This window comes from Aquila chrysaetos, chromosome 3 (genome assembly GCF_900496995.4).
Source record: "Aquila chrysaetos chrysaetos chromosome 3, bAquChr1.4, whole genome shotgun sequence".
NCBI classification, from domain to species: domain Eukaryota; kingdom Metazoa; phylum Chordata; class Aves; order Accipitriformes; family Accipitridae; genus Aquila; species Aquila chrysaetos.
In genome coordinates, this window is record NC_044006.1 from 68672629 (window position 1) to 68696696 (window position 24068).

The following is a 24068-nucleotide window of genomic DNA, read 5'->3' on the forward strand; positions in this document are numbered from 1 at the left end:
GAACCTGCCGCTACAGCCTGATGTAGGCACAGGATTCTCTGAATGCAGTCCAAATTCACTTATTTTGAATCTAGAATGAAAAGTGGAAATGCAGATAGAATGAGTCAAATCATGTTTCTGTACTCATATCAGCATATATTATTGAACTAAACATATCCTAATTAGTGACCATGAAATAACGGAGTTCAAGATTTTGAGGGGAATGAGGAAGACATGTACCAGGCCCTGGACTTCAGGAGGTCAGATTTTGGCTTTTCAGAAAAAAGGTAGGCAAGATCCTGTGAGAAGCAACTTGAAAGAAAAAAACAGCTCAGGAGACCTGGCAGGTCTCTAGGGACAGAAAGCACAAGAACACTCTTTCCTGGTACTCAGGAAAATGAGATGTACCAGGAAACTGGCTTGGTAAGTCAGGACTGAGTTCCAGTCAGGTATATACAGGAAGGACAGGCTACAAAGGAAGAAGAAAATATATAGAACCAGGGATGGTGCTAGACAAGCCAATCTGCACTAGAGTTCAAACTGGCAAGGGACATCAAGGGGAACAAGAAGAGCTTCTACCACTGCATTAGAAGTAAAAGAAAAAAAAGAGGAAAACATGGGCCCACTTCTGAATGGGGCAGGTGATTTAGTGACAGCAAATGCAGATAGGCAGAATTGCTCAGTATTGTCATTGTGACCTGCAGCAAAAAGCTCTCCTAAGCCTATATATGCAGAGATAGTTTTCAAGGAGAGAAACTACAATCTATGATAGTAGAAGACAATTGAGTCAAATATCTCTTAAGAAATCTTGACACAGGAAAGTCCATGGGTCAAGATGGATGCATACAAGGATGCTCAGAAAGGTAGCTGATATCACAGAAAGGCCACTCTATCTTCTTGGAAAGTCATGAAGGTTGGGTGTTAAGGCTGGAAAAAAGCCACTGTTGCACCCATCTTCAGAAAGAGCAAGAAGGAATGCTCCAGGAAACAAGAGGCTGGTTTGATCCCCGAGAAAATTATGGAGTGTGTTCTCTTGGAAGCTATTACTGGGCACATGAAGGACAAGATGATAACTGGGACTAGCCAGCCTGGATTAATCAAGGGCTAATCATGCCTGACCAACCTTATTGCCTTCTACAATGAAATGACAAGCTCTGTGGATAAGCGGAGAACAGTGGTTGTTATCTACTTTGACCTAAACAAGACTTTTGACATGATCTCCTGTAGCATCCATGAATTCAAGTTCAGACATTTCAGTCTCAATGAGTGGATTAGTACAAGGGTGAAAAACTGCCTGAATTGTTGGAATCAAAGGGAACTAATTAATGGTTTGTACTCTGCCTGGAGGCCTGTTATGAGTGGAATAACATTGTGCAACTGGCAATATTTGCTAGAAAAGCAGAAAATATGACAACCAGGAGACAGAGTTGGAATTCATGACCAAGATGTACCCCTCTGTCAGCGCGTTGCTTGGCTGTCTAGATGCTTGCTCATATTTGAGATAACAAATCTGCTTCCTTTAAGAAAGAAATAGGAAATGAAGGTGGGAGACTTACTGCAATGTTGAATTCTTTGCAGCATGCAGAAAGAGAAGTAAAGGGGTCTTAAATATGCAGGTGTACCTAGAGACTCTTGGCATAGTGACTCTGACAGAAGACTTCATGCCTGTCCTGTGAGGATTCCTTAGGGGGAGGATGATGAGGGAGACATGTCAGGAGTAGGAGCAAAGTGTGAGGTGATGTGGGGACTCCAGGTAGTGCTCCAACACAGACCCATCCTGGAGGACGCTCTGAGGCATAGGAAAGTCCTCAGACTATGGCAGTTTCCTAACATTTCATGGTTCCTAGAAGAGTTTAAAAGGAAAAGACACAAAACCAATGCAGTAGCATCCTATTTTTTTTCCTTTTGGCAATGTACTAAGGCCCATTTTAGGATGAACCTTTTAAATATGTATCAATTTCCTCTCAGAAAACTAAAGATTTTCTCTCTCATCACTCAACTCCATCATAATGACCTGGGGTATTTAGGCTTTTATTATAGCATTATCATCTCGTCTTGCTCAACAGAGCACGATTTGGAGTTTGTTGTAATAGGGCCTGTTTCAGATGATGAATAGTCCACAGCATTCATCCAAAAACTGTCACTACTTACAGAAAAGATGTTTCTGAATACACTGTTCCTACTGTCCAAGGGCCAGGAGTCATGGTTGTAAGTCACGTTCTCAGTCCTCAGCATGTCTTCCTCAAATGTTAAAAAAAAAAACAAGCCACAGTTAAGTTTTGATCAGAGTGAAGTCCATGGCAAACTTTCTGCTCTACATAGGGATGGCAGGATTTTCCCTTCAGGTCTAGAAATAAAAGATCCTGAGGATGTCGATGTTTCAAAGGTTTTAAACTACTGGGGGTGCTGCTAGCAGTTTAGCTGGGGCACCTTGGACCAGTGCCTCACGTTGGCCTTCGCACTGCTGTGATGACCCAGCAGAGCTGCCAAACTCCACGGTTTAGCTGTGTTTGCACCACACTCCCATTTTTTACACTGTCTCTGAAGTAACCGTACCAATAAAGGAATATAAATATTGCATATTTAATAAAGTTTTGCTTTTTCAAAAGAGTAATAATGACAATCTGTAAAGAAAATAAATAGAAATAAGAAAATGGCCAGAAAAGAGACAGATGAAGAATGAGTATGAAGCTATTTCCCTTGCTACAAGAGTCTTCCTTCTGCCTTGTGCTACAGCAGGGCAAGTTGAGAACCTGTAATTGTGCTTGCTGACAGGTTGTCTCGAGAAACAAGCATTTGATTGTGATCATCCTTGACAAAGATATAGGGCACAAGCACCCATGGACGCCTAATTTATGGATTTTTATCTTGTTTTATAAACTGTCTGTAGGGTTAAATTGCTGAATAGGAAATGCAAAGTGAGCTGGAGACAAGGTATTTGAAAAGCAGAACTCAAGGAAGACTAATAATAACGATAGACTGAGAAGATCAGAGAGTTAAAAGACTACTTCAGCTAAATAAACAAGGAAGCCTCTGACCTCTCTGAAATCCAGTAAGCTGGTTATCAGTCTAAGAAATAATGTTGCTTTATCAGCTCATTTTTAAATGGGCCCAAAGTACCAAGTACAGTGAATTGTTAGATGTATTTATAATAAAGAACCCTTCGGTTAATCTATGATTTTATTGTTGTGCACTGATTGCTGCTGTTTTCTCAAAGGTGGCTTCTCCTTTTCCCAGTAGAATTTCCTTTACCTTTCTTCAGAAAAAGGCAGTTACCTGAGGGTAAAAAAAAAAAGGGGGGGTATTTAGTCCAGCTGATTTCTTTAGCTCTGTAATTTTATTTTACTTTTACTTATTTCTTTTTATCCTGAACCCCGCCACGGTACTATTTGATTACAAATTCCAGGCTATCAGTATTTCTAGAAATACTATATTTTTCATTGCTGAACCATGGGATGAAATGTAGTGTCACTGAGTTTGGCTTCAGGACGGTAAGGAATTTCCATTTCTGGCAGTAGGCTGCTGGGTGACTTGTGGCAAATCACTTTTATCTCACTGTTTCACAACTTTCCCATCTCATATGGAAGACAAATACTTTTACTGACACAGGTATTACTGTATAAAGGGGATATGTCTACATTATGCAATCTCTTTCCAATCACAAAACAGAAGCAGCTCAGTGTGACTTTTATGTCTAACTGAAACTGATGCACAGCAGTTATATTTTGAGTGAATTGAACTGAATACCTATGAAAATGTGACCCTAGAAAATCAACAGGGTAAGGTTCCTATTTGACAGTGCTCATATGGAGCAAAACAAACCAGTTATGACCTCACACCAAGATTCAGCCCTGAATTAAATTCTGAATTATGACCTAAGGATTATGCACAGAAAACTATTCTTCAAATTAGGTCTAACAAAGCTTTAACACCAAGATGTTTGGAGAGAACTTACAAACACGTAAAAGAATTTTGTATAAATTCATGTTTATATTTGTATACTATTATTATAACTGCAGATTGTTCAGATACCTTTGCCAGGTAACAAACGCTGTGCCTAGTTAGCAAGTGCTGAAACAAAACTGCAAAACAGGAAAAAACACAGGCTCAGTAGGGAAAATATCCTTTTTTCAGAGTTGAATTCTTAATAAAGTGAGATTAATTGGGCTGTATTTAGATGCAGGGATGCACAGGGATGGCTTCAGCTATGGGACTCAGGCAGACATGCTCTGATAGCTTTAGCTGCAAAATGTGAAATGTTATGTATGGCTCCTACTCATTTATTCTGCCAAGGGCTATCATTGCCATGGCAGATCAACAGCTTGGGGCATGTGTCCAGCCGTCCCTTGGTACTGCCAGGCCCAGGGAGGGCAGAGCGTGCCAAGATGCAGCGTTTCACCTTGGCAGCTCAGACACGAGCACATATTCTGCTCTGTAGTAGTAATTTCTGTGAAAGGAGTACCAGCTGCAACTTTTATTAGCAACATCTTAGGTTCCCCCAAGTATGTGCTCTAGACTTTGCCAAGGAGCTTGCCTGTCTGTACATCAGACGCTAATTATATGAACAGTGGAAAGAATTGTATTAATTAGAAAAAGGTATTTTAAAATACATTTGAAACAAAAGCTAATAATGGAAGAAAAAGATAGTTGTCTACTTATTTTGTTCTCATTTTTCATAAAACCACTTTCTCTGGTTCTCAAAAAAAATTTTTTTGAACATATGTGCAATGTTCCCTCCCCTACTGGTGCATCTTCCATTCATGCAAAGGAAGACAATTTTTTACAGTGTCCCAATTCCAGATAAAGACTGCTCCAAACAGATTCAGTGAAATCACCAAATCAAATTCTGTTTCCTTTATTATAATCCCAAACATGCTTTGGATATTTGGAAAGAGTAGTATGGAGAACTTTTGAGGGGGGTATTGCGTTTTGGGGTTTTTTTTTAATAACCAAACCGAAACGAACTTTAATTTGATTTGGGTAAATACCTAAAGAACAATTGTTTTTATTTTCCTACATCTCCTTGCATGATTTCTATTTAAACTAAGTATTTGGTTTCAGTTGTGCTTTAAGCTCTGTTCCGGCCTTTTCAGCAATTAGTTCTAGAAAAATTCAAAACAAATAATAATCAAAGTAAAAATATAAAATGTTTTTCATGTCAAACAATGCATTTTGGTTTGGGTTTTTTGGGGGTGTTTTTTCATTACGTTTAACCAAAATTGCTATCTGGACTTAATTTGGAAAACTTAACCCAGTTCGAATCTGGAACAAGAGGGTTCAGTGACATAACTAATATTGGGATTGTGTAGCAATGTAGGTCACTGCAGGATAGTAGTTTAGTAACTGTCCCAGTTGATCCGCTCTCCTCCTTCTTTGAATCAGTTATGGAGGGTGTTCATCACTAAAAAAATAAGAAATAGTTAATGGAAAAAGTTTTTAAACTATTTATGTTGCCAGATGTGTCTAACCCCACTGCATTTCCCCAGGCTTCATGGTTTTAGGTTTGTTGGCTCCTGCTTGGTTTTGTCTTAACTAGATATAACATTTGAAATATACATGTATATGGGAAGTACTGCCTAATGGCCACACGTCCAGATGTCATTTGGAGAAAGAAATCCGAATACCTCATACCACCCAGATAATATTCTTGGTTTTCCTTTTCATGATCTTTACATATGTTATTATCTAGCACCTAGGTTTAAAATGGGATCAGCATCTTGAATATGACAAGAAACTCTTGATTTTATTACAGGTAAAACAATGAGCATGGTCCCTTTGAAAGTCAGTATTAATTAACAGTTAAAATAAAACGTGAATAAAATTAAAAGCTGCAAGTGTGAAAAAATACCTAATGCCAAAGTTAAATCCAATGGTCAGTTTAATTGCTTTGTGGCTTCTCTAAGGCTGAAAACATATTGTATAATATTAACAGTAGAAAAAATAAGTTATTTAAGTATTTTAACTTAAATGATGTTAAAAAAGCAACCTCAGCCCACTCTATAAAAGATATTTCAAAGCAGTTTCTTTTTTCATAGTCTACTGAGGATTGTAAGTACAAGTAATATTTGTAGTTTTTATAATCTCTCTGGTCCAAAAGCCCAATGTGTCATATATCTGTCTCTGAATTACTACCCTGTTTGCTGATAACAAGCATAATGATAGAAAAACTTGTATGTCCTTCTCAAATATTACATTTTAGTTAAAGCAGGTTTTAAACTCTTTGGGGTCAGTTCAAACTTTCATTGGATCAGCTAAATATTCAAGGTAAAGGAAGCCTTTCAAAATATGAAATCAATACATGCATTTTGTGGCATCAGATGGTTGGTCCTCCTTTGATGCTGCTCTGCTCTTCTATCCCAAGTACTTCATGTTCCACACCAAAGGCGACACTTCACTTTGAACAACTGGAGTTCAAACTGTGCATAGAAAACATATTTAGATACTCTGAGTGCTTTTACCTTCAGATGTGTTAGGCTTTATAAAAACGCTATTTTCCTTTAACTCTAACACTACTGCTGCTGAAATAATAATTTTAAAATGTGGCATCGTGTATTTTAAGTACATAGTAAAATTGCACAAGTAATAATATGGTAGTTTAAAAGAATGAGGTAGATGCAGTACTATGATTGATATGATAATGGAATTGTATTTATATATTGTAATTACCAAATAAGTGGTATATTTTGATTCCTTTTAATGAATTGTCAACAGTGCCTGAAGTTTGATTCAGATAGGCTTATGTCCTTAAAGTACTAATATAATTTCCACGAAGTTATACAGTGCTATATTTAAAAGTTAATTTGATATTAATTATTATTTAAGTATTAATATCTGTGGATTTAATTTAAAGTTTGTAATTGAATGCAAGGTTATAATGCATTATTAATGTCTATTATTTAATGTTATTTATAATATCAAACATCTTGTTAATATTTTTAAATAAGAAAATAGATGGGTAGATCATTATATAGTGTGAAATTAGGAAAATGAGAGACGCATCTTCTTCCTGTTATCTCTGTTTCTATTCCTCCCTTTATTGCATTTTCTTTCACAAGATATTGAAGATCTAATGAATATTCAAACATATGCAAATCCTGTTCCAGCATCATACATCATACACACAAAACACATACACTTTACATATAATTACATCCTACATATATCTGTATTTTACAAGACCTTGGTGCTTTTATCCATTATAGATGAGTTTTTGTAGGAATTGCATTCCTAACTTGACCCAAGGAATTGTCCAGATACAAAATTACAGAACAGCTAATTAAGTTGGCTATCAAAAACAAGAGATGCAGCAACCTGTTAATTATCTTGCATTCATCTCCGCACTCATCCTACAGGTGAAAAACAAGCCTCCTTTCTCCTTCATAGCTTCACATGCAAGACAGCAGGACATTCAGATTCTCATTCAACCTTTGGTGAAAGTAATTGCTCGAAATTGCGCATTTTTTATATGTGGCACAATGTTACCTGAAGGAGCATCAACTCTTCCTGCTATGTAACAATGTAATATAGACAGCTGTGCTCTTTTGCTGGTGCCTCCATTTATATGAATTCCCACAACAACCGAATCCTTTCAGGATAACCCTGGAGGCACTTGTTCCTCCTGATAATTTGTCAACTTTGTCTCTTCAGCAAACTTTTTAGGGGAGGAAGGTTTTTGTAAATTTTATCAGAAATTAATCAAAATTGATTCTTATAATATACAAAATTCTGCTTTTTTTTTTTAAATGAAATTATAGAAACTGTAACATTCCATTACTTTGAAAACAGGCTGCTGAGTACTGAATGAAACAATTCATATATTCAAGTATTTAATATAACATAATTGCAGCACACAAATGCAATTTAATGATTTGGGAAAAAAAAAAAGATGCTATAGCCTGTACCTAGTAAAAACTGTCATGATGTTTTAAAATTAAGAAATATTTTACAACTATCATTTTAACTCTTGTATTCTCTTGCTAGATTAAGTCAATCTTATCACTCTATGTCAGTATGACTCACTACTACATTATATCCTAAATTATATAAAATAATACAAATATATGGATGGAGAAAAAATACTGAAATTTTTTTTAGGAAAAAAAAACAAAATTAATTTTGAGTTTGAAACTACAGTCTCAGAATTATGGGAAAACACCACTGTAGAATTTTACCCTTCATGTTACAGTCTGGGTGACTAAGACTGTGGTTAGCAGAGATATCCCCTTCTTTCCATCTTGATTTTTTACCCATTAATGTGATATCCCCCTTCCTTGTGAGATCACCTCCCTATTTCCATATCACACAAATCGGTTCCTTGAATATTTGCTGCAAACCCCCAACTGCTTTTGGCATATCACATCGGATGGGTAGTGACATTTGATTTACATGTGAATGACGTCCTTCTGAGAGAGGAAGTGCTCTCTGGAAGTGCCTCTCTATCTCTCTATCAGCTATAGGGAAAGTAGGCAAGAAGCTTTTACTAAATGCCTAATTTTCAGGTGTCTAAAACTTCATTATGAAACCAACTTTGGAATACAGATTGTAAAAGACAGGGAGTAGCCAAACCCGATCTGAAGTCCTGGGTAGTTTTTCTTTTACCCTCATCCCTCTGTGTTTCCATGGGTCTATCTCTCTTCCTCCTCTACCTTTGTGTCTATCTGCCTTGTGCTTTGGCAGCAGTAAAACTCAGTTGTGTCCTTTAATCACCTCCCATTTATGCAGTGACATTACACTGCTTCGGGAAGAGACCTTTCTTCATACTCGAACAACATTGCATATTATTCCGTTTCTTCTATTTATTTTTTTGCCTGTTCTAATATTATTGTTTTCTCTAAAAACACTTTCCTTTTATTTTTTCATTATTCACATAATGTTCCATTTTTTAGTCTTTTCAATCTCTCCAGTTTTGCTGTCATAACCTAGTTCAGCTCTGTTGTGATGACCATGCAGATTTGTGTGCCACAAAAACGAAGCAATAAAGCCCAAATGTTAGTTTCTTTTGAATTTTCCCAAATTTCTGTTTCTCTTCTTCACTCCACTCCAGTGCTTTTGGGCCGTGATTCATCAGCTGAACATGTCTTAAAATGCTTTGCTGTATAAGAGCAAACTGAACCAGAAATAAAAATGCTCTGCTGAACCCATGTCTTAGAGATGATGGTACTCTTGAGGACAGCAGCCTTTCCTCATAAAAACATGCAGTACCTATTTCAGGGAAGGGTTTATCAGTATTTCAGAAACATCAGGATGGAATTATACAGTCTCTTGTGAAGAATCGCTCTCTTTAAAGATGTTATATATGTTTTTATAGTCATAGAAAAATTTAAGTCGGAAGGGACTTCTAGAGGTCATTGGGACCAACAATCAGTGTAAAGCAGTGACAAATCTGAAATTTGGCTTCTTGAGGCCCTGCTCCACCTGAATTATGGAAATCTCAATGAATAAAGATTCTACAGCCTCTCAGAGAAGCCTGTCCCAATGCTCAACCATCACTTACTTACTAAGAAAGTAGTTTTTTCCTTCTCCCCAACCAGAATTTCCTTTGTAGCAATTTGCCTTGAGTCCTTTTGGTATGAGTCTCTACAAAAGTCTGGCTCCATCTCTTTTTATAATCCGGCCCAAGTAGCAGTCAGCAGCAGTTAAATCACCATTTAGACTCCTCTTCCCCAGGCTGAACAAACCCATCGGTCTCAACTTCTGCTTGAATTCATGCTCCAGTCCCTTTGGTGGCCCTTCTCTGGTCTCTCTCTGGTTTGCTGATGTCTTTGTTGTGCTGGAGACCCAGAACTGGACACGAAGACCCTGAAATTATTACATGAGTCAGCCACCAGGTAAAAAATCCGTAGCTGCAAAACACTGCATCTGGCTAAATAAAGCAAAATGCTGGTAAAGTTCTGCAAAGACGAAGAAGAACAAGACAGAAATGCCCTCCATCCCCACAGTGTACAGCAAAGCAACAGAAGGGCACCAGGGAAATTCAAATTATGAAACGTTCTTGATGAAATATTAATAAAACCATACTATGGTCTTAATTGCTATAATTTAACACCCTGTATGGTATAAATATTTTAGAAACATGGTAAAATGGAACATTAAGAAGGGGTCAAGGGATAATAATATACATTAATCTTGATTGGCGGAGATGTATACCTCATGCTTAATTTATGTTTATACTACTTTTCTGTGTTCATTTTTGAAGAGTAGTGGATGGAATAATCTATATATATGTATCTTATATTGAGACATACATGTTATGTGTGTATGTGTAGATTATTGTAGGTATTTATAAAGTAAAGGGCTCTGGTGTAAGATAGAGATATATATATAAAGGAATTTTAAAATGCTTTCACAAGAGCATCTTCTCCTTTAGAAATCAGTCACGGATCCAGCAGTCTACAAAAGCAAGGGGGTCAGGAAATATGCAAAACACTTTCTCACAAAATTCTTTCCTGAGGAAGTCATTATCTGTACTGCCCTTGTAATAGCCACCTTTCTTTTTCGGTAGCAAATATTTCTTTTAAGGCTGGTTTCCATACATTGGCATCAAGGGGAAGCTCTGGAAACAAGCCTGCGCTATGGCCACGCTATCAGGGAGAGGAGAGTGCTGCAAGGATGGCTTCGTGCACAGCCTGAGGTGGACTTTACAGCCTGTCTTGGTAGGAGAAAGTCTGCCTGCCAAATGGAGCAGTCAGAGAGAAGTCAGAAAACGTTTCACTGAGCTTTTAACTCTCCTATAGATTTTTCACCCCATAAGGAAGCTATTGTGCTAATTTTTGCAGAAAACAGCATGCAGAAATTGCTTGAAATTGCTGGCACTCTAATAGCGACCTATGCCCATGTATGCATAAAGCGGATAGGCATTTCATTTACATTTATCGTAAATTGTATGCAGTAATGATTTCTATGTGTTAAATTGCATAATCCATACAAGTCTGGCAGTCTCATAAAGGCTGTGGGCCGATGTCCTCTTTTGAATGCATCAGTGCCAATGAAAGAGGTTATCGTACCCTTCACAGAGGTTAGCGCTGCCTTGTATCTGCTGGCGGAACTGCTCCCGTGATCACTCTCTAAACCATGTCAGTCAAAATTTACCATGTAAACGCAAATAGTCTAAAGAGCAGACTCTTTGCTAATGATGCACATTTTGCCAAAAAAAGGATAAGGGGCTACTCACAAGAGCGCATAGCTGGCATTTTGATGGACAGTAAACTCCTTACCAGCAGGGCTAGCTCCTGATACACAGTATTAGTCCACAGCCTCACATTCTGTCAATTCATCTATCCTCTTTAGTTCTAATATTTCTGCAGTTGCTTATGATTTCTTTAAAAAAACCCAGCACGACAGAAATGCTTTTCTTTCTGAATGTAGGATTCTCCTACGAAGTGCACAGAGATCTGAGATACGGAGCGGCATTTTGCCCAATGAGAGGTTTATAATCTGATTTGTAATCCACTCGGATTGAACTGGCACCACAGGGAGTGGAACAGTGCAGGTATCCTTTTTTACACTTTGTAGGGATATCCTAACAAATGTTTCCATAGCATTGTTAGAGGAGAGATGGTGCCAGCAGAAGCTCATGCCAGTAAGTACTGGGTTAAGCCTACTGCAAAAGAGAGACCTCTCCATCGCACCAATTACAGAAAAGGAAAGCTTTACCTTTGCTTCCAGCACTTTTGGGAGAGCTGATCAGAGTGCCCTTTCCTGCCATTTCTCCTTATTTTAAACCCTGCCAGTAAGTCTCTTCTGCTCCTCTAAGCAGTGAAATGGTGAAAGTGCTGAAGCTTTTAAAGGATTTATAAGGCTTAGCCGATCACATCACTTCCTGTGCCAAAAAATAAGAGAAAGAATGTTGTGTGGATGGATGCCGCTTTGGTATTCTGCTGTCGTGTTGCCTAATATCAATTCCTCATTGTCTGTACTCCTCTCTGTAGCCATCTACTGTCTCCAGTTGTTCGGTAGATATAAGCTCTTTTGCACAGGAACCACCTTTTAGTTGTGTGTTTGCTCAGTGCCTTTCCCATGACAATCCTGGCCATGAGAAAAATTTGTCGGTGATGTAGTAATAATCATAATATTTTTAGTATCCCCAGGATCTGCAAAGTAGCCATTCTTCACACACTTAGGTTTTTCCTGTTAAATCCTTCTCCTCATTCCCATCAAATGTGCGTACCTGCCCACGCACACATGCACATGCAAAATCTGTAAACGCACTTAGGACCCAGGCAGCTCTGTAGACAAGCATTTATCTTCCTTATTTTGCACTTCACCCATCCAAGGATAAACATAATGCTTTTTTATTATATGATTAAAGTTTATATTCTTTGAGAAATATTGGGCCTTTATTTCTGAACTATAAGCAGGCTCCACCGATTCTTCCACTTTTTGCTGATTTTAAAGAAATTCCTTTGAAGGTAGCAAAGTAGCCTTCAAAGTTTTCATTAAGGCAGAATTATGAAAAATTATTGTGAGAAACGATGGGCAAGTTAACATCGTCCCTATTCACTCTCACCTGAAAGCTTTATTGTGACTCCTGTTACTAGTGGCATCCTTGGTAATAAATATTTTCATTTTATTCTGAGGCACAGCAAATAGATTTTGTTAGTGAATGACCTTGTGCATTAGCTGTGTTATTCATGATTTAGTGAGCCAGTCAGCTGAAATATTGCTAATGTTTTTCCAACTCAGTCTTGTTACATTTGTGCCACGAGGATGACATTAAGTGTAGTTGTAGATGAAAAACAAATAACATGGCTTGAAGTTGTGTTTTGGATCATTAAAGAAATGAACCTACAGGGTACTGTTTTATTAACTGAGGAAATGACTGAAAAAAAAAATGACAGTTCTCAAATGTGTATTTATTAAAAATAACAATGGTTTGGCATGCTGAGAATTAGTGGTAGTGCCCCTTAAATTTTTCATATGCCAGTGCAAACACACTACAGTGTCCATCCAAAGATTTTGACAGATTTTAGATAAGAGTAAGAGTAATTCATACATTTCAGGCTGTTTATTTAAGAAAACTCAAAGTGGTGCAAGCAGAAGAATGCTAAAAAAGTACAGCATAACAAAGATGACGATTAATAATTAGAGGCCAATATGTGTATTTTTAAATATTATATTTTATAATACCAAAGAGGGTCAGTGTACTTTCCAGGGACACTCTCAGGAAGGAGTGGATCACTTTAAAAGTCCAATGACTGCTCTTGGTTTTCTTTTCCTGAGCCCTTTGCTTTGTTTTATGTTAAAAAATAATAGAAGCTATAGAAAAAATAGCTGGTAGGCTTCTGGGGAGATGGTTTAGTCCTTTCCCTTACCCCGACAACACATCATCTACTCTAAAGAAACCATACAAGGTCAGTTAAATTCCAGGTAACTGGGTTTCCTGAATTTTACAAACCTACAACCATAAGTAGCAAGTTCTGGATCACTTCAATGGTTCTTTCTGCCCATAAGCCACCCCAGTTAATATTGCTAGAAAAGCAAGAACAGGGGAGAAAATTGTAATTTAGATACTACTATTCTGGGACACTAGGTAGATAAGTATTTTTTTTCCTATTAGATGGAGATGGCCATAGAAGCTTGTAATTTTTCTACTTTTTCTAAAGCATTACAAGGTCAAGGAATGGATTTTACATAAATGTTTATGTTTTTTAAGAGGACAGATGGTTCTTATTTAAAAATAATAAAACACAAAAAGGAGATGCAGTGGATATGCTGAGGGATCAAGATAAAGTATATGGAAGGAGACAATATTCAAATAGAAGCAAAAAGCAGCTACACAACTAGAACATGTAGCTACTTTGGAAAAGCTGAGTAACTGCTATTATCTGTTTGATTTTTTGGTAGTATTTTCATCACAAGAAAATTAAAGCAATCTGTTGAATTCTTGACTATAAATAAAAGAAGGCAGCAAAACGGTTCTTTTGTAATGTTATTCCAAAAACCTGTCTATTTAAAAGGAAAGAAAAGAAGCTGTGGCCTTAAGCTCATTTTATGGTGTGTTACTTTCCACAGCATTGTGAATGTGAGGAGGCAAAGACTTCCCTGCACTGGAAGGGCTGAGAGAGGTCCAGGTGGTTCTTCTTGCCTGCCCATCCCCAGGGACCATGAATCTTGCCTTCTAATTTGTAAATGTTAAGATTGAACATATGATGGTGAACTTTAATGTTAAGCTAACTGGGACTTTAAAAAGTGCAATTAAAAGTTGCTCTAGACATTAGCAATCAGCCCAGAAAGAAGCTTGCTGAGAAAAATTGTCTGCACTTGCACCGGTAGTCATGCCACTTTGGTCTACTTGAATGTATTCTGCTCTAGCTTCAGCTCAGCATACTGCAGGTTGTTTAATCTGAATTTTCTGTACAGAGCTGAAACTTGTCAAAGAATATTTATGTGAACCAATTTTGATGTGAGAGGTGGAATGACACCTCTTTTTTTCATTTTCTGCTAACACTGGCTGAATTGGTACACCTTTAGCCATAAATAATGGATAAGTGTTTTAAGTATGCAAGCGAATCGTTATACATTCATGCGCTGCACTCCATCAAGTAATGCGCAGCATTGAATTGTCACTGTTAAAATGGTCAATAGCATTAAAAATTGTCACCGTTAAGAATTCATTGAAATACATTTTGTATTTGTAAAACATACATTGCCAAAGCACGGTTTATTTTTGTTGTTAGTACTCAAAACTCTTCTATTGATGGACATCAACTTCCTTATATTATTTAGGAGAATATTGTGGATAATGGATTTCTGAAGCTCTGCAAGGAACTATTTAGAATAGATAAAGTTTTTTCATTTCTACGGTTCTAATTCATATAGACTGGTTTTGTTCATGCTTCAAGAACAGAACCATCACATTGACACCACACCTTGAAAATTCCTCTCTCTAGCCATGGCATTTTCTATAGGACTGTTATACTGCTGAAGTATTTTGGAGCTTGTACACCTATGTTTCTTACAAGGGTATGCCTATGGAAAAAAAACCAAAATTGGATTGGTTGACCCAACAGGCCTTTCCAGGCCTATATTTATATATGATGAATAAATGATACCTATCTCAGGAAGAATAAGTCAACCTCTGGTGATACCTATTTACTACTCTTGCCTAGTGAGGGAAGCTTGACTGATTTCTTAGTTGAGATAGCAAAGTTAGTAGAGGTGGATCCCACCATTAACAAAAAAGCTCCAGAAAATACAAAAATGTTATTGCATATATCCCAAGCTCCTTTACTACAATTTAAATATCACGTTTTAGAATAGCAGTGTGCTCATTTTAAAGGACAGTTAAGGGAAAACACACAATTAAGAAGCTATTTATTAAATAAGTAAAATCAATGCAAGCGGTCAGGCAGAAAGAATGTGTTTAAAATACATACCTAATCTATGCAAACAGACAGCTACGTGAGGTCCTGATGTATCAGAACTTTGCTGCTCTATCCTTGAATATTATCTGACCATAGGACATTAGGGGCGTGGGAGGTAGATAGTTTAGGGCAGGGAAAGTGATGTTGTTTTAGTGAATGAGTTTAAAAAAATATACAGCTCTTGCCAGCTACTCAAGTATGGGCCAATTTTTCTCTTATGGCAACATGCAGTGTTGCTATTTGCCTGACAAATGGATTTTGTGTGTATTTTTTGAACAGAATTAAAGACAAACAGAGATGGAAAATTCCTTGATTGCGTGCATGGAGATTTGGCTGTCTTGTACCAAAAACTGTGAGAATGCTAAGGTGCACTGGGAGTGGTGAGCATGGCCTGAATTTCCATCTGCTCATTTTATTGGCTAGAGCATGTTGTAAAGGATGTGTGCCCTCAAAATTGCTGGAGATGCAAACAATATTTTAAATTACTCCAGGCAGCAAGGTGCTGCATCTGAACAGATTGAAAGCTGAAATGTTGCTATCAGAAATTAAATTAATGCACGTGAGATTGAAACAATATCTAATTAAAATAATTTGAAAAATGACTTGAAAATTGAATACGACATAATATTTAGCAGGCTGTCGCTAGTACAGCTATGCGGCTCTGACTTTTCTGCAACCATTTGCATTCCAGGCCTGGCTGCCAGTTAACTAGAAATTACACATGAAGCAACTCTCTCATGCCATCACCTAGTACAGATTGGAAGAAAAAATACCTTTTGCCCGCATCCCGTGTACTTGGTCCTCACTAACTGAACTGTAAAATTTAGTAAAGGGAGCCTTCTTCTCCTTGTATCCGGCCATCTGACTTAGTCATTTTTGTTTCAAGCTGGAGCATTTTGAATGCTCACGTTGTGTTTCTGACTTTTTACTTACAGCCTGATGCTACTCCTGCCCAGGGAGAGGAGTTACAGATTCACAGGCTGTAGACCCTGGAAGAAATGCCCAGTGCTGGACACACCACCCTGTAGACATATGCCAAAGTCAGGGACATTTTATCTTGTATTCCAGAAAGTATGCTCTTCTGAACATAGTCGTACCTAAGTATCTAATTCAACGTTCATTAAAGTACTTTTTAATTACTTGCAACAAAGGAAAGTGAATGAGGTGAGGGGAAATGAGGGGAAAACCTATGTAACATTGGGTTGTTCTGTAGGGAAAAGACTTAGGGAGCACTGAACCAACTGTGGTTTTCCTCTGTCCCATTCTCATTTAGTGGTGTGAATGTCTCAGCAGTTTCAGGACAGTGCAAAGGCAGGTTTATTCTGGGATTGTGTTCTTCTCAGCAGGGAGAGCACCCAAATATTATGGGAATCCATTTTCCTTGAATTGCAAAGGACAAAGGTTTTAGTATCTGCTATGTATATGCACAGCACAGTGCGTGGGTCTGCCAAACATAAAGGTGATCTTTCTGGTCCACCCTATGAAGAAGCTTTCCATATAATCACGGGGTTCTTTGTAGGGGAGGAGATAGCAAAGACTAACTTGAAGTAAATAAATGCAATGTCTGCTTGTCTTAGATTTGAGAAACTTGTTAAAAAGTTAAAAGCTGTAATAAACGCTTACTATCTCTCTGGATTTCTCTTCCTCCTTTTCCCTTTCCTTTCCTCAAAGAGGGGAAAATAAATGAAATTCTTCTGAATGTGGCTCTATGAAAGGAGCTTCGCAACAAGCTGATGGGAAGAAGACAGTTGTTGTAGAATTCATCTGACAGCCTACAGTAAATCTGAATTAATTGCCCTCCATCATTTTATTGACTAGAGGTCCAGTCAATATAGTTCTTGAGTCTAGGGCAGGAATTGGCTCATTCTAAAATGGGCATGTAATAGAGGTCAGGGGAATCATATGTCTGTAAGTACTTTTTTTTCCCTTCATTTAGTTAATTACAGCACACCCTCAAAGTCAGATTCACAGCAGAAAAATAAGGTTTCCTTGTGAGTCACACCATCTTCCCACAAATACTATTCATATCTAAGGATGGTTTCTTCTCTGGAGCAGGTAAATCCTGCAGCAGCACAGGAGACAGACCGAGGAAGCCTCCTGCAAAAAACCCTTCCCTTGTCTCGCTTGTGCCGGTGTGTGCTCCCATGAGTAAACCGGAGGGTGCGGTTGTACTTGGCAACCTGCTTTATAGCTAACCTTTGTAAACCACTCATTTCTCAGGGCTTCCTTCTTCCAGAAGTGCTCTAATGAGATTGGAGGTCTGCTCGAAGCCCTCTATAACTTGCTTCTCCTAATAGCCGATGGACTCTAAGGTTAAACCTGCCAACTACAAAACTAGACGCTCAAATTCCTGACAGATAACTTTGCTAAAGGAAGTAAACGTTAGCCCTCAGAAAACACATCAGACCTCCCTCAGGTTAGTGAACACTATGAACAGTGACAATTCCTATCCTTAAACACTCAGTAACACCCTCATCGTGCTCCCTAATAGAGCAAAGCCATTAAGTTGTCCCCATTGTAATTTAGATCACAGAAGAGACTTCCACAGATTCTTTCAGGTTAAAATAACTGGTATACAGAGAGTAGGCAAAATTATTCCACTGTAGCTACGTGCTTAATTATATGGAATACTGCATAAATTGTCAAGTGCAAAGAATTATTCTGATAAATTAAAATCCTAATTAAATAGGCTATTGCAGAATTTTGAGAACATTATAGGGCTCCGCTTCTTCAGGTAATTTGCATATCCTTCATCTAGTGAATTTAATTTAAAGGCCTCCTTTTTTGTGTGTTTGGAAGCCCTTTTTGTTTCAGTGGAAGATTAAAAAAGGGATTTATATGTTGCTAACTGGGTTGGGGTTTTTTTGGTTTTGGGTTTTTTTTTTCTTTTTTTTGAATAGCTGTTTTTATTATGCCTCTGCTGATGAGTTTGTCAGTTCTCCGTTAGTATTTCAGGATTTAAAACTGTGGCCATAAAAAAATCAACTTTGATGGAATGTGCAATATAACATGTTACCCAGAATTATCATTTCCAGTTCATAAAATTTGCAAGAGAAACATCATCTGCTGTATATTTGTACTGGAATAAAAGTTAGCAGGTAGTACACTAAAATACTTTAAAAAAACTTAGGGCAATTTTCAAAGGATTAGTAGCTTGTTCTTAATAGAATCATAGAATCATAGAATCATTTAGATTGGAAAAGACCTTCAAGATCATCGAGTCCAACCATCAATCATGCCCACTAAACCATGTTCTGGAGTACCTTGTCTACTCACTTTTTGAATACCTCCAAGGATGGTGACTCAACCACTTCCCTGGGCAGCCTTTTCCAAGACCTGACAACCCTTTCAGTAAAGAAATTTTTCCTAATGCCCAATCTAAACCTCCCCTGCCGCAACTTGAGGACATTTCCTCTCGTCCCATCTCCAGCCACCTGACAGAAGAGACCAGCACCCACCTCACTACAACCCCCTTTCAGGCAGTTGTAGAGAGCGACGAGGTCTCCCCTCAGCCTCCTCTCCTCCAGACTAAGCAGCTCCCTCAGCTGCTCCTCATGAGACTTAATATCTGAATTTATTTTCCCACCATTTCTTCCTCATCTATCTATAGGCTATTGACTATGTTTTATGGTCTTAAGTTCTCAATTATAGTTATGCATAGAAAAGTTAAGTAGTTATATTCACTGTTCAGCAGCTTGAAGCAGCTGCTTGATATGTAGTTGATGCTTCAGCTTCAGTTTCAGCACCAGCGTTTTTGACAGAATTTCTTGACCTTCCTGAACTGCTTGTGGAGTTCAAGGTTAGCTAAAATATGCTCCTGAACATGCCATAGACCGTCTGCTGTGTCTCTCCCTGCAATCTGACGGTGCCTTAGCTTGACCATTTTCAGGTTATGATTTAATCAATAACACGTCATGCCTTCATGCCTCCTAATTTTGGCAGGGTTTATGTTAGCGTGGCTGTCAGAGCTGTCCTTTGTGTTTTAGCCAATATCAAGGGGGGAAGAGGGGTGTTAAATAAACTTTTTTTTGTTTTTTAATATCAAAGCTTCAATAATTAAAGTCTGCAGGAAACCTATAAAAAGGAGGTCAGATATGTAATAGTAATTATAAAATTCAGTGATTCAGCAGACCCAATATTTTCTATTAACTGTTCATGTGGTAGGAAATTGCACACTGGGATGTTAGCCTTGTTGTTTACTTATACTCATTTATTTTGCAGCCACTCTGCTGTGCATTTTTCTTTATCCTAAGCTACCAAAGAATCATTTGTTGGACCATTCAATTTCTTTGAAGGAGGCTGTGGAGCTTTCTGTGTTTATAAATCTTCTAAAGTTTTGTATTTGGTAGAAAACTGCCTTTAATGTGTATGCTGGGTGTGAGGCAGCCAGAGTGGTAGCATGGCACACCTTTGCAACAAAATGGCTCATCCGAAAGGGAGAATGTTGTTACCTGACATGGCAGGTCATCAGCCATCAGTGAAGCAACATAGTCCAGAGTCTATCTCAAGGCTGAAAATCAAGCTTGTTAGCAAAGATTTACTTATTTGGGGGAAATTCATACCGCACAACCTATACAACACAGTGAAAATGTACCCTCAAATCACGTGGTCCAGGCAAATCTCTTTCTCGTGTGGTCCCTGTGACTCCGGGTGGAATAAATATGTTTGTGAATGTGTAAAGCACGGCATAAGTATTAAGTATGTGAGCATTGTATGCGGTTTTTAGGCTGCCATCCAGAAAAACCTTTAAGCTTTCTTAGCTTGGGACTCCATGTTCCTATCTGCTTAATCAGTAGCATATTAAAAAGAAGCAAAAATAAAGCTGTGTGGGTCTAAAAGGCGGACAGAGCTTTCCTCTCCATTTAAATCACAGGCAATATTCATCCCTTGCTGAAGGCAGTCAGAAAAGTTTGTCTGTACTAGAATTCCTTGAGGTTTCACTTCTTGAGTCTTTGCACATACAAACTCTTACCAAAAGCTTTCCACATTTTGGATATATGAGATGAGATCGAGCCCTAATGATAAGACTTGCCTCTGAAATAAATGTGAGTCATTTGTGTTGCACTTTGGACAAACTAAATAAAGCATCAGTTCACAATAATATTGCTTCTGAGAATTGTCTGCTGCAATCTGAACTGTTTTGAATATGTTTCGAATGCCAACAATTGAGGAGTATTTTTCACAAATGAAAGAAAAATATATTAATTCCTTTCAGTATTTTTCTGTAAATTTGCAGTGTACAATATGTTCTAGCATACTTCTCGTCCTTTCTGGTAGGAATGTTTCCTTTAGGCAACTTAAATTGAGAAGCCGAGTCTATCCAAACTGGGTCCGTAATCAAAGGAAAGAGATAGGTGCCTGCAGATGTGTGTAAGTTATGTGGCATGACTCATCGCATTAAATGTCCATCCCTTTCCATTGACTGCAGAGAGAACGTAGATGACTCACTTGGATTACATAGTCAATGACTAGACGGCTAAAGGGAGGAGAGTTTAACAAGGCTGCAAGGCTTCATTTCTACTCATAAATAAATCAAGCCAGGTGCCTGGGTTTTGGCCATGAGCCCAACTGACACAGTTTGCATCCAGAAGGTTAAAGTCTTCCCATGCAAAATGGGATGACCTTACCCATACCCCCAGCTGGGAATAATCTCATCCTTGTGCTGTCCCCAGAACGGTGGTTGGGCGTTGTTTTGTGAGAACACTAGCGGGCAAAGGTCAAAGTCATGTGAAGACCATAGTAATGGTTTAGAAGTATGGGTAATGGTAAGACAGTGCTCAAGTTCATGCCCTGGACATGTTTGGGTTGCAAGTATAGATGTAGTCTTAGTGATTACTAGCTCTATTTTGCATTTAGCTGTTTTATGCTGCATTACTTTGTTTTTGTTTTGAATGCTTTTACTGATATGGAAGATGATAAATAGGAAAAAACTAAATTTCAAAAAAGAAAACATTGTGCATTGCATCCCTATGTTGTGAAATAAACTATTTATCTTACCTGCTAGGTAAGAGTCTGTATTTGTTGTGAAATGTCCTACACAGTGACAGTGCTGTTGTAATGGTAAGGTGCTGCTCTGGTCTTCACTGCAAGGAAGACAGTGGGAATTTTCCACTGAAGAGAACTTTCCAAACACATTGTGTATGTGTGTTAAATGTTTGTGAGTTTGCATACAAGAGGACTAGAATTAGTTTGGCTTTCTTTTTCACATAATAATGAACAATTAACGGCATACCTATGCATTCAAAAAACTGACCAGCAGAGTTGCTGTCAGGGTAAGATATTCCATAGATGGCATAGGTAGGAACTGTCATGAATTTATTGATGGAGGAAAGCAGGTTGCTTATGTTGTACATGCTGCAAATTCATGCATATTCCAGCTTTCCCATAACTCTTTCAATCTTAATTTTCCTTACAGCTATAAACAAAGAGAAGCTTGAAAAAACAACTGGACTGAAAATTCTGCAGACTGGTGTGGGGGAGGTAAGTGGCTTGGGGGCATTTTACACTCTCAAAAAGATTTTAATTTGGGGGTTTTTTTTAAGAAATCCTGGAGCTCATGAACGTTTGTGAGCTACCAGTCTGATAGTGCTAAGGGCCTTTTTATGATACAGTTGCATCTGTCAAAATACAATCTGCTGCACAAATAGCACTGTATCCCACAGAGAAAAAAATACCATCCTTATGAGAAAAGTGCAGCCGGCTTTAAGAAATGCAGTTTTTTGCTTTGTTGTATCACAGGAACAAAATCCCCAAAGATGAGTACGGTAACTGAAGTCGTCGTATTATTCCCCTTGGTTTTGATAGAGTGCTATCTCATCTAGATCAATGAAAGTTTAAATTTGGGGTAAAGAGTCTTCAGATGTTAGAGAGAATCTAACAGTGAATGACTTGCTTATTTTGGATGTAACTTGAAACATAAATAAAACATGTGTCTGTTATACTGGTGATATCACTAAGCAAAAACTCCACTAAACAGTTCATCATTTATTAATAAAGATGATGCTATCTGCTAAGAACCTTGTATGAACTACAGTTGATTGCTAATTCTCGTGCTAATTTTGTGTACACAGTTATCTTTTTTTTTCCTTTTTCATTTAAGTAATTTTGCTAGTGGTGAATGCTCACAGGGCTAGACAAATGCCTTTTTCTTGTGATTACATTATTCTCAGTATTAATAATAATGAATTACTAACTTGTAATATACTGAAGGAATTTACTTTTTTTTTCTTTTTTTACTGATTATCATTTTTTATATTTCTATTTTTTATCAGTTCACACCTAAGAACTTAACTTGCTGGGATTTCTGAGGTTCTTTGTGTAACTTTATTCACATTATTAAAAGACTTGGTCCTGAAGAGGTACCAACACTGAGACCTGCTGAGATGCTCAGGGTCAAAGCTGTAAGAATTAGAACTTGGAAACAAACATAGGTGAAATCATCAGAAAATGAAAGCCAGCATCTCTCCTTAACTGGAGCTGATTTAACTAGTTGAGGTTCTCAAGGGTGCATAACCTCAAGAGCTGGGAAGTGTATCCTGGAGCATGGCTGTGCACCTCAGGCTGTGTCCTGACTTCCAGCCAGGGTGAAGCTTGTGTTTGCACTATCCGCAAGCCCTGTTTTCTGCTAAATAACAGGAGAACCAGGACTGTGGCACAGACTATGGAAGCCACATTCAGTAGAATTTTACCCAACGGGAGTCCTTATGCTAATGAAATACTTCCATGTATTTTGTCCAATTCCAGTCATTGAATGGATTCCAGTTGACTTCAAAGTCAGCTGGAAAACGAAAGCCCACTGCACTTCAGATACTTACTGTTAAATGAATTGTTGTCTTATATGTTATCAATGGCGAAAGAAAGCACTTTCAGATATTTGAAATGCAAGAAGTTGTCACCTGTTAAATGCATCATTAATCCACATTGGAGTAGTAGGGTTGTTGTAACCATGGTAGTCTAAGGACGTACTGGAGATACAGCCTTGAGGGTATCCTAAGACCAGCTGGTCTTAAAATTTCCAGTTCTAAGAATAGAACTGGAAAAATGGACAAGTTCTTAAGCTAGAAATCGCCCCAGTTTGGTTCTTGTGCTTGGTTTAGTAAAAGTCGCTGCAGAACTCACTTCCCATATATTTAGGCTATCATAGCTTTTAAAAAACCTGGTGATAGTACTTGGATTAATAAAGACTTTGACAGAAGGTTGTGCTTTACACTCTGCCAAATATGTATTTTTAAAAGGCAAAAAGTGAAAATGAATTAACTGAAGGGAAGCAGACATTTCAGCCTAAATAAATTCCAGGTTACATCTGAAATATGGTGATCAGCAGCAAAAGAACCAAGTGGTTTGGAACATTAAGGTGATGGAAGAACATTTATTCAGCTGCTTATATATTTTGTTGGATGTGAATTCTCCCAGCTGTGTACATTCCCTTTTCTAAGTCTTATCAGATATGATTGTGTACATAATGAATACATTTCTGCAGTCTCACCTACATGAAAAATAATGGAGTGCTGTAACCAAGCTGTTTCTTTGTTGAGAGGGTATCAGATTCAGGCTATTTCAGGTTAAATCTAACTATGTTAATCCAGTTTTGCTGTTTGTTTTTGATTCACCCTGGTGTTTAACAGTGTTAAAATAATAGAAAGTACATATTTTAACATAGTGAAGGAGCCTTTTGTTGAATAAGGATTTCTTTTTCTTCACACTGAAGGAATGGAATTATATGTAATG

General features: G+C 37.8%; 1 protein-coding gene across 1 annotated transcript in view; it reads left to right on the forward strand.

Annotated features, from left to right (window-relative positions):
- Positions 1-24068, forward strand: part of PTPRN2 (protein tyrosine phosphatase receptor type N2) — a 664954-nt gene that overhangs the window by 402536 nt on the left and 238350 nt on the right. Inside the window, exon 12 of the mRNA XM_030008997.2 lies at positions 21757-21821. Within this exon, the coding sequence (XP_029864857.1) occupies positions 21757-21821 (65 nt within the window). The remainder of the gene's footprint in view (positions 1-21756; positions 21822-24068) is intronic.